Source organism: Ostrinia furnacalis, unplaced genomic scaffold (assembly GCF_004193835.3).
Source record: "Ostrinia furnacalis isolate ACB-3 unplaced genomic scaffold, ASM419383v2 OfSCF6815, whole genome shotgun sequence".
Lineage (NCBI taxonomy): Eukaryota > Metazoa > Arthropoda > Insecta > Lepidoptera > Crambidae > Ostrinia > Ostrinia furnacalis.
In genome coordinates this window covers 379,367-396,881 of record NW_021137054.1, presented here as the reverse complement: position 1 = coordinate 396,881, position 17,515 = coordinate 379,367, and the positions used below count along the sequence as shown (strand labels likewise).

At 33.6% G+C, this 17,515-nt stretch overlaps 1 protein-coding gene across 6 annotated transcripts in view; it reads left to right on the top strand.

Annotated features, from left to right (window-relative positions):
* Positions 1-17,014, top strand: part of LOC114362849 (eukaryotic translation initiation factor 4 gamma 3) — a 43,126-nt gene extending 26,112 nt beyond the window's left edge. For 2 of the 6 annotated variants that reach the window (XM_028318400.1, XM_028318399.1), the window contains exons 11-29: positions 7,691-8,095; positions 8,369-8,674; positions 8,757-8,887; positions 8,972-9,122; positions 9,202-9,371; positions 9,490-9,693; positions 9,780-9,926; positions 10,017-10,101; positions 10,545-10,894; positions 10,978-11,169; positions 11,267-11,429; positions 11,497-11,595; positions 11,808-12,099; positions 12,185-12,371; positions 12,517-12,693; positions 12,785-12,946; positions 13,336-13,558; positions 13,637-13,738; positions 15,065-15,297. In XM_028318400.1, the coding sequence (XP_028174201.1) occupies positions 7,691-8,095; positions 8,369-8,674; positions 8,757-8,887; positions 8,972-9,122; positions 9,202-9,371; positions 9,490-9,693; positions 9,780-9,926; positions 10,017-10,101; positions 10,545-10,894; positions 10,978-11,169; positions 11,267-11,429; positions 11,497-11,595; positions 11,808-12,099; positions 12,185-12,371; positions 12,517-12,693; positions 12,785-12,946; positions 13,336-13,558; positions 13,637-13,738; positions 15,065-15,144 (3,626 nt within the window). In that variant the 3' untranslated portion in view covers positions 15,145-15,297. Of the gene's footprint in view, positions 1-7,690; positions 8,096-8,368; positions 8,675-8,756; positions 8,888-8,971; positions 9,123-9,201; positions 9,372-9,489; positions 9,694-9,779; positions 9,927-10,016; positions 10,102-10,544; positions 10,895-10,977; positions 11,170-11,266; positions 11,430-11,496; positions 11,596-11,807; positions 12,100-12,184; positions 12,372-12,516; positions 12,694-12,784; positions 12,947-13,335; positions 13,559-13,636; positions 13,739-15,064 lie in introns of all 6 variants that reach the window. The other 4 variants (XM_028318397.1, XM_028318402.1, XM_028318398.1 and 1 more) reach the window with 4 other exon arrangements.
* Positions 17,015-17,515: the final 501 nt, after the last annotated feature.

Here is a 17,515-nt window from a genome sequence, read left to right as displayed (position 1 = left end):
GCTCTATGGCACACGTTTGCTGGCTTGCTTGAGCTTGGAAAAATTAATAATTAAATTCCGACTTGGCCGAAAGTACAAAAAAATGGCTATTTGCGATGAAAATAAAGCAGTTCCCTACTTCACGTCATTCGAAACCCATATAAAATATTACCAAAGTATGTAATACTTATGGCAGCAGTTACTAATTCATTGGTAGTGACGGATGAATCCAGTATGCCACTTCCTATATGGCCGGAAGTACTTGGCAGACGGTCTCGACGATAGCGATTCGGACCCCTAATTTGCATCATGATACAAAGATAAACATAGTGCCAGATGATAGATATCAACTCGACATTTAAGTATAAATTAGTCTGCCACGGTTAATATGGCCGAAACATGCCCATTAATTATCTATGTAAAAAAAATTTTTTCAATTTTTTTTGTACTTTCGGCCAAATCGGAATTTAATAATTACTTTTTCCAAGCTTAGCGCAACTTTTCTGAACGTGTGCCATGGAGTTTAACTTAGTATCAAATGACGTAGGGTTTCTTACGGTCCCCTCTCGGACTGTCACTCTTGACTTAACTCAAGTAAGTCATTGTTAAAGCAGAGTAAATACAAATGAGTAGGTTATCTTCATAGAAACGCACCGAGCGCGGTTTGTATGTTGGCGCGCACGCACACACTGACAAAATTTAGCGTGGATGGATTAGCGGGGTGTTGCGCCGTTACTCATTTGTATTTACTCTGGTTATAGTCAGGGTTTAAAGTCAGATGGTGCAACTCAGCCTAAATAATGATAATTGCTTCCATATTTATGGATAAATAACAACTCAATAAGTGTTCTAGGATTTCATAACGAGAGATAATGGGTCCGATTTTGGAATGAAAAAAAAAATAGCCTAATTAGGTACTTAAAGCAGCATTATAGACTGTTAATTAGAGCGTAATTCTGTCAACAAGCTTATCTTAAACTTGTTTCAACAAACATGGTTGAATCTAGTAATAAAGAGCTCTTTATTTTTTCTTTATCTCACATCTTTAATGGCACTTAACTTATTGAAAATTTAATGTATTTGTTTACACCGTAATATAAAATGTAACTCACATAATGCTACAGCGTTCGTTGAACAATACGAATACTATGTGGCACTGTGTTCAACACTTGTGTATTTTTTTTTATTATAAGGGGTAGGAATTTTACCTACAAATTCTGATGCATTAAATGTCCCTAAAACTTCTTCATTCATTCAAAAATAATAGTACATGACATACGAGTTAAACATGTTTCACTTAAATTTTTAAAATTCAGTTTAAGTACCCAACAAAACCCTACCAGCAATTTTTTTTTGTTTAGAACTTAGACAAATAAAATCAAGTCTTTATACAACGTGTCCCAAAATTCAAGGATAAGCCGGCGCTGCAGGGTGGACATAGTCATGACTGCTTTAGGAAAAATAAGAAAAAAAATATATCAATTATTTTTTAAGTTACATAATAAATTATGAAATTCATCGAAAATTGACACCCCTTATGATATTTTTCATTACCACGACTACAATTTTTCAAATACTTCAGTTTTTTTGTTTGTATCGGCAACTTAAGTAGTGCTGCTGTCCACCCCAATTCTTAAAACCCTCAGAATCCTTGCAGTTTTTACACAAAAGTTAATCAAAATATGATATTTCCTTAAAATTTTGAACGATTTTTACTTACACTCCACTTTGACTCGTCGTTTTGTAAAAAAACAGTATGAACACTACTGCGGCAAGTTTTTTATAAAGTTGACGCAACTATCCAAGATTCCGAAATGGTATAATACACTAAGAAAACTAGTCGCAAAAAAGATATGCGTACCATTTTTACAAGCACTTCGCTTGTTAGTTAGTATGGGATAAATCTTGCAACTGAATTTAAAACCAGTTCTCCTTAACCAATTGAGCTGAAATTTGGTATACTTGTGTAAGTACGATGACAATGCAATATTATGGTACCATTGAGCTGGATGGAGTATGGAGGTGGCCATAGGAACTCTTAACGAAACGGCGGAATTACATCTAGTTTGGGTTCGTTGGACTTGTCTTTTCGAGCACTTTAGTGCTAGACGATGTTCAGGGTCCTGATGATGAAGTCAAGAGGTGGCAGGAGCTGGCCATAGGAACTCCTAAACGAAACGGCGGAAGCTTATCGAGTTTGGGTTCGTTGGATTTGTCTTTTCGAGCACTTTAGTGCTAGATGATGTCCAGGGTCCTGATGATGAAGTCAATTATAATTTTCAAACGAAGTCAAGCTTGTTTTTAAATAAGTTTTTTTTATTACAACTTTATTTTAAGCTTTTTAGTTGTTTCTCAATCTCATGGCCTAAGTGCTCGGGAAGACAAATCCAACGAACCCAAACTCGATAAGCTTCCGCCGTTTCGTTTAGGAGTTCCTATGGCCAGCTCCTGCCACCTCTTGACTTCATCATCAGGACCCTGAACATCATCTAGCACTAAAGTGCTCGAAAAGACAAGTCCAACGAACCCAAACTAGATGTAATTCCGCCGTTTCGTTAAGAGTTCCTATGGCCACCTCCATACTCCATCCAGCTCAATGGTACCATAATATTGCATTGTCATCGTACTTACACAAGTATACCAAATTTCAGCTCAATTGGTTAAGGAGAACTGGTTTTAAATTCAGTTGCAAGATTTATCCCATACTAACTAACAAGCGAAGTGCTTGTAAAAATGGTACGCATATCTTTTTTGCGACTAGTTTTCTTAGTGTATTATACCATTTCGGAATCTTGGATAGTTGCGTCAACTTTATAAAAAACTTGCCGCAGTAGTGTTCATACTGTTTTTTTACAAAACGACGAGTCAAAGTGGAGTGTAAGTAAAAATCGTTCAAAATTTTAAGGAAATATCATATTTTGATTAACTTTTGTGTAAAAACTGCAAGGATTCTGAGGGTTTTAAGAATTGGGGTGGACAGCAGCACTACTTAAGTTGCCGATACAAACAAAAAAACTGAAGTATTTGAAAAATTGTAGTCGTGGTAATGTAAAATATCATAAGGGGTGTCAATTTTCGACGAATTTCATAATTTATTGTGTAACTTAAAAAATAATTGAGATAGATTTTTTTTCTTATTTTTCCTAAAGCAGTCATGACTAGGTCCACCCTGCGGCGCCGGCTTATCCTTGAATTTTGGGACACGTTGTATATTATTCTAAGAACGGTTCCCTATTACTAAGACTTCGCTGTCTATCTACAGGGTGGAAACGATAAGTGATCTCACTCGATTATTTCTAAACCATACAAGATATCGAAAAACCGAATACGGATCCTGAAAGTGCTTCACAAGATCTATCCAACGGTACCAATAATAGGTTACAAAATAAACTGGATCTATCCAAAAATTCAATGTTTCCAGCTTCCATACATTTAGTAAAACCTCTTAATATTCAAAACTATACACGATATCAAAAACCGATTACTGATCCTTAAAGTGCTTCACGAGCTCTATCCAATAGTAACTAAGTTACAAAATAAACTGGATCTATCCGAAAATTCAATGTTTCCAACTTCCATACTTCCATACTGCCACAGTCATTGCACTCATGTCTTGATAATATTATAGCAAGTAAAGCCTAGAATCAATGTTTTCCATGAATAATTTTAAATAAGAATGCAATTTACGAGTTCATTTTAAGTGTTTATTATTTAGTAAAAAAAATAAACACTTTTAATATTGTGTGGCTGGCATACATTTAGTATGGAGGCTGAAAACATTGAATTTTCGGATAGATCCAGTTAATTCTGTAACTATTTACTGATACCGTTAGAAAGAGCTCGTGAAGCACTTTCAGGATGAGTAACCAGTTTTTCGATATCTTGTGTAGTTTAGAAATAATCGAGTGAGATCACTTATCGTTTCCACCCTGTATACTCAGGCCTCATGAACCATGATAGCTAGGAAAACCTAAGACAGTTTAAATTTTCACAGATGAAGTATTTTTGTTGCCGCTATAGCAACAAAATACTAAGTACAGAATTAAAAATATTTAAGGGGGGAACCCATACAACAAACGTAATTTTCTTGCTTGATTACGGAACGGAACTCTTTAGTGCGCGAGTCCAACTCGCACTTGGCGGGTATTGCGCTGGTAGGGTAGACTACCATAGACTACAAGTTTATGTCAAAAAATTGATCTTTTAAAATTGTTACACATCATAAAAAAAAATAAGTTGTAAAAACCCCCGACACAAAAAATATACTAATAAAGTAACAAATAATTATATTTTGTGTCGGGTATTTTTTATAATTTTTAAACGTTATTAAAATTTCTTAGCGAATAGAGTCGCTTCTCAAACAAAATTTTAAAATTTATAATTTTTTTATTTTTTGCTTATTGAAGGTAATCGGTATTCCTTAATTTTTACACGTCCCAGCCCAGCATTAACCCTACCACTGCTTCAGGACATATTTCATTAAGGTACTTTTAATATGTGCTTTGAATTTATGAATGTGCAGTTCGACAACAGTTTGTGGTAATTTATTAAAGAATTTTATACATTTTTCCATAAATGAATTACCAATATTATGCAGTCTGAAATTTAGAACGGCAAGTTTATTTTTTTTTCTTGTATTAAAGTTATGCAAATCGCTCCTTTTCGTAAATTGCTCTATATTTTTGCGAACATATAAATGGCCCGCACTGCTCTCTTCTGCAGAACAAACACAGTTTCAATGTCCGCGGTTGAGCCCCACAACAATATGCCGTATGACATTATACTGTGAAAATAGCTAAAGTATATTTAAGCCTTGTCGTTTCAATGTCAGTTAATTGAAAGAAAGAAAGAAAAAATATTTATTTAATTGCCTTATCTTTCTCACTGCAAAAGCAGCAGAACTGAGCCTTTTTTACAAGGTATCAATATGAGGACACCTGCCTCACATTAGGTAAGGTAAATTTAATGCACTTCATTTCGTTTGCATTTAACAATAAGTTGTTAACAGTAATCCAAAGTAGAACCTGTGAGAGTGTGTCATTAATATCGTCAAGATTTACTTTACCTCTGTCAACTTTGAAAATTAGAGATGTGTCATCAGCAAATAACACAATATCACATAGATCTTTTACAAAGTAAGGAAGGTCATTAATATAAATAAGAAATAGCAAAGGTCCGAATATTGATCCCTGCGGCACACCCATAGTTAGAGGTGCTAAGGTAATATGATAGAGAATAATACAAAGTAATTAAAACCACCTGTCATAGGGGCATTTTTTGGAGAAATTTATCAAATAACAAAAAAAAAACACGAAATTAAACGCATTTTTTTTTAAAAAAGTATAAAATTTTATTATTTGTTGGCATTTTCTGAGTATTTTATGTATTTTTTTGGTATCGCCTGTTACTTAGCATTATTACTGTATTTATTTTATCAGAATATACCTCTTAGTTTTAAAGTTATTACGTTTTCTTTACAATAAGTAATCGGAAGTAAAAAAAAATCTATAAAAAATATAAAGAAAATCTCAAAAAAGTTTTGACCTCTTTTTTGTCGATAAAAATAGGTCTAGTTTAATCTATTTTCATATGTACACTTTAACGTGACTCACACTGTATGTTCCGCCATTTTGTGGCGGCGGCGGCCATCTTGGACCGATTTTCAAAAACAGATAAGATCATTCCCGACTAATTCACCTTTCAAACTAAAAAGCAATCAAAATCGGTTCATCCGGGGAGCTACGATGTCGCGTCAAACTTATCAACTTAACACCCCGTCGTTTTTTTGTCGGGGGTTAATCAAACTTAAAACACTTTGACGTTTTTTCGTCGGGGATTAAGACAGGTGTGGTCTAAATTAATCTTAAAAAAAGATTATATAAAAACAGAAAAGCACAAAATAATAATGTGAACAAGAACTTAAAAACTACTTCTATAATATTTTTATAATCATTTTACAGCGGCCTATACAACATAGGCCACGGACCAGTAGTTTTTTTTCGTAATAAACAAAATCCCAAATCAAATTAATAAATAATTACACGTGAACAAGAACATAAAAACTATTAATTTCTCTTTTTATTTAAGCTAATATATTTGTATTGATAATCATAATAATACAGCAGCCTTTAGGTAATAGGTCACAGGCGAGTTGTTTCTTTTGTAATAAACAAAATCCCAAAACGAATTCAAAATCTTTAGTTATTTTAAAATCTTTTCTGAAATAATAAAATTGTTGTTCGTTCGATACCATTAAAATATGTATTAATTGAATCGAAACTACTCAAGACTAAGAATCGATCGATTACGTACTTGCGCACAACACTAGTTGCACCAGGCCGCCTGTCCGCATGGAACGATCCAATATGGCGGCTTTTACTTCACAGTCACTTGGAGCATGGCTGCGTTTTAATTATTTTTAAACCTTTTTAACTCTTGACATTTTTACATCAAAATTAACTTATTTTAGCATTTTTAGGATTAACTTTTTATTTAAGTTTAAAAAATAAGTAATGTGGTTCAAGTAAAAGAAGTGTTAAGTCTGACATTCTAGATCCTTGAGTGACCTTTTGGATAGACTTTCTTTACCATATTGCTGCGATATCTCAACTTATTCAATTTGTGTGAAGTTTCTTTATGAAGTTTTGGTGGATTCAAGAACTGTGATATAATTTATTTATCAGTGCCACATAATTAAGTCTGATATTCAGGTACAGTGCGAGCAAGAACTCCCACGTGGAAATACCTCACCTTTCTATTTATAGAACACGAACTTGGTTCTGAAAAAGTGATAGGCGAGATTTAAAACCACAGTAATGGGATTTTTACGCTTATTTCCAGTTCTAAATTAACATTTTGTGGTGTATTCTTGCAGTGTCTCCCATAATTACCACGACATCTTACGCGTACCTACTTATCTATCTGTCACTACATACGTCCATAGTTACTTGTGAAATGATACATTATTCTGAATAGCAATCTCTTATCTGTTAAATAATTTGATGCAATATTATCCTTATATATTGTTTAATCAGTAGACCTTGAACTGTCGTGGTGTTATAACCACGCAAGAAAGCTACCCATTTTGTTCTGCTTCCATGAGTGTTTTAAGTTGTTTTCAAAGTATTCTTTGTTAAGTGTCATGTTAGATATTTTATGTGTAAAATAAATATCTATGTATTAATGAGACTAATGCACATACAGCCACATTTAAGTTTTGAAACCTTGAAGTATGTTGATGCCATGTGTTTCTTTATGTCATAGTCGTGTAGTGATCAATGTTAGATTTTTATTTTTTACATCATAGTGTACTCTGCCTGTATGTTATATGTATATTGTAGTAATTGTTGCATACATTTGTTAAAATACCACTTGAACAATTCAGCCATAATGTCAATTCTCCCACTCCAGACAACATTGGTGAAATGTTTAACTTGTGTTCACTTCACAAATGTGATGATTTGGCCAATTTAATTTAGAGACATAGAAAAACTATCATGATAATGAATAAATGTCACTTTACCATGATACTTTAGATTTAAATATAAATTCATATTTTACAGTAGGTTAGGGAGAAGTTGATTCTGCTGTTGAATTGTTGATTTATAAAATGATTGTTGAATTAGCCAAAAAATAGCACTTGAAGTTGTCTTTTATTAATATTCTGAGGTTGCAATTTATCCGTGGTTAAAATCCTTTTTCTTCTTTGCAGTGACTAGTTCAGTTGATAGTTTACAAGAAGTTATCATCCCTCCAACTAGTCAAAGCAGCCAAGCAATAAGTGCAGAACCAGCGAAAAAATATCCAAACAAACATTTCTCTACACCTCTGGAAACCGAGAATCCATTGTTTAACGAAAAAAAAGTTGAGACTGTTAAAAAGAGTGAGCATAATCCTTCAGAACCATCAGGACCAACTGCCACAGAGCTGTTGTCTGCAAGCATTGAAAAGGTTGCTAAGGAGTCAGCAGCAGCTGAGGCAGTAACAGAGCCCAGAGACTCGCTCATATGTGCAATAGAAGCTCAAGCTAAACTAACACAAAGCTTAGCTAGCTGCCTCCGCACTAATCAAACTGAATCTAAAATGAAAGATATTAATCTTAACAATAAGACTACAGGTTCGTCTTTATTATCCTCAGCTCTGCATTTAAAGATTTCATGTTCACTCAACAATACAGTTGTTCATTCCTTGAAAACTGCATATTTTGATAAAATCACTTTAATATTGGTCACTTGTGATTCAGAGATTTCAATGTAACAGTTACAGATTTTACCTTTACATGTTACTTTCACCTCCTTGTTTATTATTATTACGCAATTTATTTATGAGTTAAATGTATTCAACAAAGTATTCACATAGAACACACAGTATACTATTATAATTTTTGCAGATCCCGACACTGCCAATGGAAACACAGATGTAACTAAAACTGAAACTGCCAAGGAAGATTTTAATAAAAATGAAAAGGTTGTAAAGAATACTAAGAATAATAACAAAAAGTCTGGAAACAAAATGGCTAATAATGATAATTTGAAAGAGTTGGAAACATATGAAAATGGTAAAGATGAGACTGATAAAGTAAGTGCTATTGATCAGGAAAATGCATTGCCCAATAAAGATGAGATTTTGCCTGCTGCTCCTGAAGAGGCAGAGACAGCCCCGCCTGTATTTGTACCCAAATACAAATACAATGATGGTTAGTGACTTTGAACTTTTATATTACTTTTACTTCATGCTAAACTAAAGAAATGTCTATATTACTAATGTTTTTTTTATAGATCAATGGTCCCCAGTAAACAAAACTGGTAAAAAGTGCTATGACCTAGGACTGCTAAAACAAATAAAAGATGATCCTCTATCCAAGAACAAGCCCAATGTTCCTCTATTAGAGGCATGTAACATAATTAGGGTAAGTGTTTAATTTTTCATGATGATATTTCATTCCTTGCGAGTATTTTTAAGGAACATTATTGATTTAGTTTCTATTTTTCAGTCCGCACCTATTCAAGATCAGCTGTCATTCTCTATTTCAAGACCAATGAATGACTCATTGTTCCCATCCTTTGCCAAAGGGCCGGGAATGGGTCCAAGGAGTAATACCCCTCGTGACCCCAAGAAAGATGGCAGGAATATGGCTCCTAGTGGTAAGCATTATTATTCAAAATCCACAAAAGCATCTGTGTACTATATTTAAGACACTATAATAATATTACTTTATTTTAGGTAAAGGCAGCATTAAAATGACGCCCACTCCTAGTGGAAGCAACTCCCAGAAGATGGTATTTGTCTCACTGTCTTTGAGAGAGGAAGTCAAATTAAATCAAGTTGATTCAGCTTGGAAGCCCTCAAGGTTCAGGAAAGAGAGTGTCACTGAAGAAGAGTTCAAAACTCAAGTTAGTTTTTACAGATATTTTACAATTTCAACTGGCAGCAATATTAGTTATTGATATGAATTTTTAGCTAATATCATGTTTTTCGAAGAGATCCACTTAACAATCATTTGTTTTTCAGGAGTTATACAAGAAGTTTAGAGGTATTCTTAACAAATTGACCCCTCAAAAGTTTGACACTTTATTAGACAGAGTAAAGACTCTTGAAATCAACAATCAAAAGCGTCTCGAAGGTGTCATTGATCTGGTTTTTGAGAAAGCCATTGATGAGCCAAACTTCTCTGAAGCTTATGCAGCTATGTGCAACAAGCTATCTACCCTAAAGGTAATGTAAATTTTTTGTCATATTAATTCCAAATTTATCTTTTCACTTATAATAACTACTTATTATTAATATCAAATTATTATCAGGTACCTGCTGATAATGCGGCTAATCCAGAACAGTGCGTCAATTTCCGGGCTCTTATTATTAGCAAATGCCAAAATCAATTTGAAACTGACAAAGTAGATGAACAAGTGCTGAAACTGGAAAAGGAACTTGCAGAATGCACTGACCCAGTAAGTTGAGCTTCATACATACATCATTTTGATGATAGAATATTAGAAATTAACCCAAGTTATTGATTAATTTTTCGTTAATGTTTCTAGGCCAAAAAGAAGGAGTTACAGCTAATGCTAAATGAAGAAAACAGGAGAGTAAGAATGAGATCAGTGGGAAATGTTAGATTTATTGGTAAGTAAAACATCTAATTTTGTATAATCTTGTTGTAAATGTAATATTTTGTGCATGTTACTTTAAAAAAAATTGCACTATGAATTTATTGTTTGAGTTAACAATGGCATTTTTCGAATGAATTTATATTAATGTAATTTGTATGTGCTATTTTTCTGTATGAAATTTCTAATTTAACATTACATAAAGCAATGTGCGACTTTATAGCAAAGGCAAAATGCAAAAGCGAATTTATTTTATCTTGATTATGAACAAAAAGCTGGTGATAATGCAGATTCGAATTTAATGAAAGCTTAGCAGTGCTGGCAATGCTATTGGACGCTAATAATCACCTAATTTTGCTGGAGTTACAAGTTCTGAAAGCGAAACTATTGTTTTTGTTGTAATAAATGGTATTCCTTGATTGTCAACAGTTAAATAATCATATTTTTCTATTGTTACAGGTGAACTGTACAAATTAAAAATGCTCACAGCTAAAATCATGGTCTATTGTATGAATAACTTGATTGAGAAGTTAGAGGAAGAGAAATTAGAATGTCTTTGTAAATTGCTCACTACCATTGGCGAACAAGTAGAAAGTGAAGTAAGAGAGCAGTTGGATAATGTTTTCAAAAAGATGCAATATATTGTTGACCGAAAATCGAACAAGATTAGCAGCCGTGTTAGATTTATGATCCAAGATGTGGTCGAGTTGAGGAAAAGGAAATGGGTTGTGAAGAGTGTCGTCGACTCTCAGCCTAAGATGATGGATCAGATTCAAAAAGAAGCTGAACAGCAACAGCGTCACATCGAGGTACTTGTGCAATAAATTATAAACCTCTGCAAAACCTGTTGTTTTAATAAATTGTCGTGTCATAATGTTTTAAAATGTTTTAGATAATGAATGCTTCGCCAATGGGCGGTTTCCGTGGCGGACGTGACGACGGTGGCAGAGGAAAGAGAGGTGAAGGAAGTCGTAGACAGGGCGGCGGGAACTCCTTCATGGAGAGCAATAATTGGAAAACTCCTAGGAATAGTTATACTGTGGATACATCTAAATTAAAAGCTGCAGGTGCTGCTAATCCAAAGGTAATGATCTAAAGTTTAGATTCTAAACAATGTCATTTAACATTTCATCTATTGTTAAGCCATGGATAAAAATGTAATTGTTTTATATTTGTTACAGAATTTGAGTACGATTAAATTGGCCCCGCCAACGCCTAGTTGGTCTCAGGGCTCAGGTACAAAGAGTACAGCTCAAGCGGGTAGCAATTCTATGATTAGTCTCACTAAAAATAACATGTATAGCATGTTAGAAAATGTTCAAACTGACCCAACTTCCCTTAGAGGTAATTGTTTTTTGTCTTCTGTGTAAATTTATATTTTGTATGAGAATTGTCATCATTCATATTTTAGTATCAAATGTCTTTCTAGGAAATAAAGAAATGTCGCCTAGCTACCATTCTAAAGGTGCTTCAATTGAGAGGTCAACATTCCCGCGCGGGATTGGTGTTGGTATGTTTCAGTTTTCTTTTTATATCCCACTAAACAAGCAACTTCTGTATAGCAACATTTTTGACTGCAGTGTTTCCTTGACACCAAATTACTTTCACTTTTTGTGGAGCAAATTTCACTTTACTTTGGTTGAAAATGTGGCAGTGCAAGCTGACATGAACTTGAAAATGATGTAGAAACTTGTAATAATAATAATATTGTAAATATTTTAGATTCTAGTGGTAGCCGCTCGGGATCTATCGGATTGGCCCGCTCAAACTCTGGCAGCCGTAGCACGAGTGCGGCGCCGCCCACGCCCCCGGCGTCGGAGCCGGCCACGCCGCAGCCCGCCGCCGTCGCCCAGGAGCCCCTCCCGGAGGCCAAGAAGAAATCCGTCAAGTCCATGATCGACTTGTGCCTCATCAACCGGGACGATGAGGAAATGGTTGCCGACACGAAGCAGCTGTTCCCGCAGCAGTATCATGCTGCCGTTGTTACTGAAATACTTAATGTTGCTTTGGAAAAGTAAGTCGTTCGCTGCTGCCATACTCGTCATTAATTTGTGTATTATACTTGAACAATGCAACTAATATCTCTTTTTTATTTGCAGGACATTAAAGGAAGTTGTTATATTAGCTAAATCGTTGTTACATCTTGTATCAAGTAATACTATTTTGCCTGAGCATTTTGTGTCGGGTATAAAGGAAATATTCGAATTCGCACCTGATCTGTATATTGATATTCCCATGTTATATGAATATTTAGGAAAGTTTATTGCGCCACAAATTGAGAAGAAGGTGAGACCCTCATGATCATGACCATCGTAATAATTTGACTAAACATGAAATAAACATTATTTATTGAACACATTTTCCTGTTGACAATTTACCTGCAGTATATTCTGTACTTAGATACTAGTTTCAACAAAATCTTCTTTTTTAGCATATCACATTCAAGCAAACATTTGTGGCTTCGCAAGGTATTATTGCAGCAAATCAAGGACATTTATTCTTGAAAGCAGTTATCAAAGATTTGAAAGAAAGTATGGGGCCTACTTTCGTCAAAAGTAAATGGCAAGAATCTGAACTTGAACTGAAACAATGGATGAATGAAGACATGGTAAGTTAACCTGATTCATACTTCAGTATTTATCTAAACAAAATATGTATTATTGGTTGCAGACATAATATTTTTATTATGTTATAATTAGGTGACCAAATGGATAGAAGAAAACAATTTTGAATTCTTAGAAGGGGATGCCAAACCAAGTGACGAGACTAAAAAGATATTGACTCCTGCTGAGACTCAAATGAAACTACTCCAATTAATGAATTCTGATGAATCCTGTGACTGTATAAAAGGATGGGTGCAGGTCAGTATTCTATGTTGCTCTTTATGCCAAGTTTCAGTTTGAATGAAACACTCTTAGAACACCAACTATCATAGCAATCTATGCATTATTAAATTCATATTACATTAGCGTTGTATGTGTATGTGTAGGTCATAGTAATAAAAATGCATGAGTTGAAAAAAAAGCAAAGTAATGGATATTTGTAACATACATTAATATTGTAAGCTATCATGTTTCATGTGTATCCTGATATGTCCGTCATTTAAGTTGTACCTAATATTTTCAAGAACTGTTCCCTGAAAATTGGTGGAACCCATATAAAATATGAATGAACAATATTAACTGTGTAGACACCTATTTATTTATTATTTAAAAAAAATACACTTGACAAATGATATTGATGATTACAGGATAATCTTGGAAAATCCTCAAACGAGGATTGGTTTATGCGAGCACTGATTCAAGCGATATGCGAACATGCCTTGTTCGGAGCCGGCGAACCACATTTTAACCCGGAACGTATGAGTAAATATGCCGGCCTTATTAATGACTTTGGTGAATCAAAACAGGCCAGAGAAGCCAGTTGTTTGTTTGGAATTCAACAATTAATTCATAGGCTAGAACATCCACAAGGTTGGTAACGTTCTTCAAAAATTATTATGATCTTGAAAACTTTTTACATGTTTATTCTAACGTTTGTATGTCTTTCAGGATTAACATTAGACATATTCCAATATTTACATGAACAATATATGATAACTGTAGACGGATTCATTGCGTGGGAGGAGTCTGAAATGGAACCAGAAGGCAAAGGTATGTACTAAACAGATTTACCTTTTGTCAATCCCGTGAAAGGACGCGAATTATCTTATTAAAAATATGTTAGGGCTTATAATCAGTTAAACATTAGAGAATTCTGTGTAAAGTTAGGAATAAAACTGTCAAAGATTCAAATCATTTAACTACATAGCATGAGATTGAATGGCTCCAAATCAGAATTGCAAATCTATTTTGAATGGAGAAATCATGTTAAAAACATTATTTGCAGTTTACAAGATATAATCTCCTTAGTTTATACAAAAATAAAACATCTGCTGTTTTGAATTGCATGCAAGGTTATAAGAAGGTGAATGTATGGGCATAAATCAATCTCATGTGCCATTGATGCATTCTAGATAGATACACAAAAAATAAAGATATAATATCTATCAAGTTGTGGATTTTAGCCAATCCGTAAATAGGGTAATCCTTTGGGAATCCTCTTTGAATTGATTTGCCAAATATAAAGTGTACTTTATATTCATAACTTCATAATTAGGCTGGATCCAATTACATTTAGGTAATGATTCGTATCCTTTATTCCCAGTAGTCCCTTTTAGTAGTTCCTTTGAAGGGACTAGTGGAACTTTTTTCTCCCTTTAGTTCCTTTAAAAATTTCGAAGGAACTACTGGGTCGTTATACCGTCCCTTTAATGCTTGCGATGCGGCATACGTAAAATAATGACTTCCTTAAAACGCCAATGACAATTTTCATTTTTGTATATCTGATGTTTATAATATTGTTGACCAGCATAAAATAAAACCCTGCCTCAGCCCCTTTCGAATATTAAAACATCATTTTCTTTAAAGTTGTTGTTTGTTGTATTGTTGTAGTCTATTTATTTTAGGTAATTTATTACATAATTATTTCAAAAATATTTTTTAAGTAACAAATTGTTTATGTCATTATTGAACAGATTTTGTTTGATTGTCTTAACATGTCGATCAAGTGGCAAAGTTGATTAGTTACAATTTCTACCATGAAAGAGACATTTCGTCCCAGTAGTCCCTTTGAAATATTTAAAGGGACCAGTGGTACAAAATCGTCCCATAAGTCCCTTTAAAGGAACTGTGTAAAGGGACTACTAGGAATAAAGGATTCATATGTAATTTTTGTCATTTGAGAAGTATGTAGTCCAGTAAAGATGTCGTCTGAAAGGGGTAGTACCTTGACATGAATTGGGTGCTTCTGATGATATGTAAATTGTTCCTTTATGATGTTGTCCCAATGAATAAATAATCCAAGTTTTTTATATCCCAGTTTTAGGGTGGTTGAGCCTGTATGTGTAACTGATTTTATAATCGTGCGTGTGCTTCCAGGTGTGATGTTGAAAGCTCTCACGTCGTTTTTCACGAACATCAAGGAGGCGGACAACGAGGACTCGTGCAGCGAAGACTGACGCGGGCCCCCCGCTGCGGCCGCGCCGCCGCCGCCGCCAGCGCCCCGGCCTGCCCTCGCATTCGCCCCCAACGCACTCGCTTACGATGTCTTCTATATTTTTATATATGCGAATCATCCCTAAATGGAATACATAGATTATATTATTATATTACGATAATGCTTCTTAACATAAACAAAAATTAGAAAAAAGTTGTATAATATTTTTTAAAATGTTAGTATATTAACTATATATCGTGAATTGCAATTTAATTCCTTCAAATTTCTCGAGTAACGATTTCGTTTCGTTTTTATATATGATTTTTATTGAATGATGTTAATTTTAATTCCTCTTTCATTTAATTTGATCGTTTAATTTGAAATTGTTCGTTTTAATTTTTATTATTCTTAATGATGAAATCACAAAATTATGTAGGTATACTGATAATAATTACGTTTCCTATATTATTTTATGAAAATCCCCAGGTAAAGCCTAGGTTAGGAATAATGATTACGATATTAATGAATAAAACTGACAAAGGATTGGTTTATTCTCTGTTGGCCAGGTTATAGGTCCAATAACCATCATATTATAGCTTTTTATTTTTATTTGTAATATTGCTGCAAAAAGCATTTGAATTTAATGAATAATTATATTCTTTGTGTATTCTTGTTTTCTTACTATATCTTGTACTATTTTAACGATTCGTTTTTATATAAAGAACTGGTTTCTCCTAGCTATTTTGTGTATTTGGTTAGTTTTAAGTACATATATGAAAATCTTTTGTATTTGGTGACTTGGTTTTATAATTCGTATACAATCTTAGTATAATGAGCCTGGCTTTCAGAGAATATGGCCATTAATAAGCAATAACTATTTAAGTCAAATCGCACGCTGGTTCGATTACCCACGAAGAACTATTCTGTTAATAATGTATGGGCATACCTAATAATTAATGCTAATATTGTTATTCATTATATTGGTCATGTATTAAACAATATTTTAAATGTAATAGTCTTAATATATACAAATGTTGATAATGGTTTGCACCGATAGAATCCAGCAATCTGGAAAATAAGAATTGCCTGTAACTACCATAATAGATTGAACTTGGTGTTCTCGTTAACTAATCCCGATTTGCAATAAGATAGGTTGTGCGCATTGCTATTGGCATAGACAAGTTGTCAGCCAGCATTGTTATTTGTTGTTGATTGTTATAAAAGAGATTTTTGGGTTCTGTTGGTCAAACTTAGCACCCATGTCTTCGCTCCACAACTTCCACATTATCAATATTTGTTATAATTTTATCTACAAATTTGTTTGAAATCTTATTGTTCTGAAACGAAAGATGTTAATATATCTATATATGTAATCTTTTGTTTTCATTGATAGAATAGTAAAATTTTTTTGAAGATGAAACTTCAATATTTCATGAATATTAAGTCTCTCATATTATGTTGACGTTTATAGTAGTCAAATTGATTATTTACCTATAATAATAATTTTTCGTTCTTCGTTACGACACTCAAAAAAATCCTGTGCACACATCTAAGTACATTCTCTTTATATAAATTGCGACTTTATAATTTTTTAATATTTTATTGTTTAATTTTAATTTTATTATAGCGCCTCAGTTAGCTACGACGACCGTCTCAAATCCCCGCGCCCGCGTTTGGCGGCGAGCGCGGCCCGGCAAACGCCCTCAATTGTTTTTAATTCTACTCTGTGTCCGCTACTGAGTTTATTTTTATTACTATAGCTATTCTTGTCAGTTATGTATGTTATGTAAATAAACTTTTTATGACAAAGAAAATCTTTACTGACTATTCCTAAAAGTTTCCAAGTTGTAATCTGCCCGAGATGTGAATATTTCACAAACATCTTACTATAATAGAGTAATAGAAACAGAGCTTTTATATTCCATTAAAATGCGTGTATTCAACGAGAAATTCTGTTCACATAGGTACCGTTATTTAATAAATATTAAATTTTATAAAAAAATTATAAAAATAAATCTCTATTTGGGATTTCTGTACATAAATGTTGTTTAATTTACACTTTCATTTTAGTTTCATCCTTTTATTTTAATCCGGTTCCCAATTTAACTCTAAACTTTCAATTGAAGGAAGCTGTTCTCATGATGTATGTGCACAAAGAACTCCACTTGACACACCACCAAAAATAAAATTTTTCTTCAAAATAATTTCAAATGGCAATAGCTGTAGATCTCGTAAGAAATTATGGGATAGTGTTTAATGTTTATTCATCGTTTAGGATCGATTGGTCCAATCGTGAAAAAAATACAAATTCGCGATTAGTCCACTTCGCTATTGGAGCAATTCGCGCTTTTTTTGTACAAGTTTGATTTTTCATTTTTGATATTTGGATATCC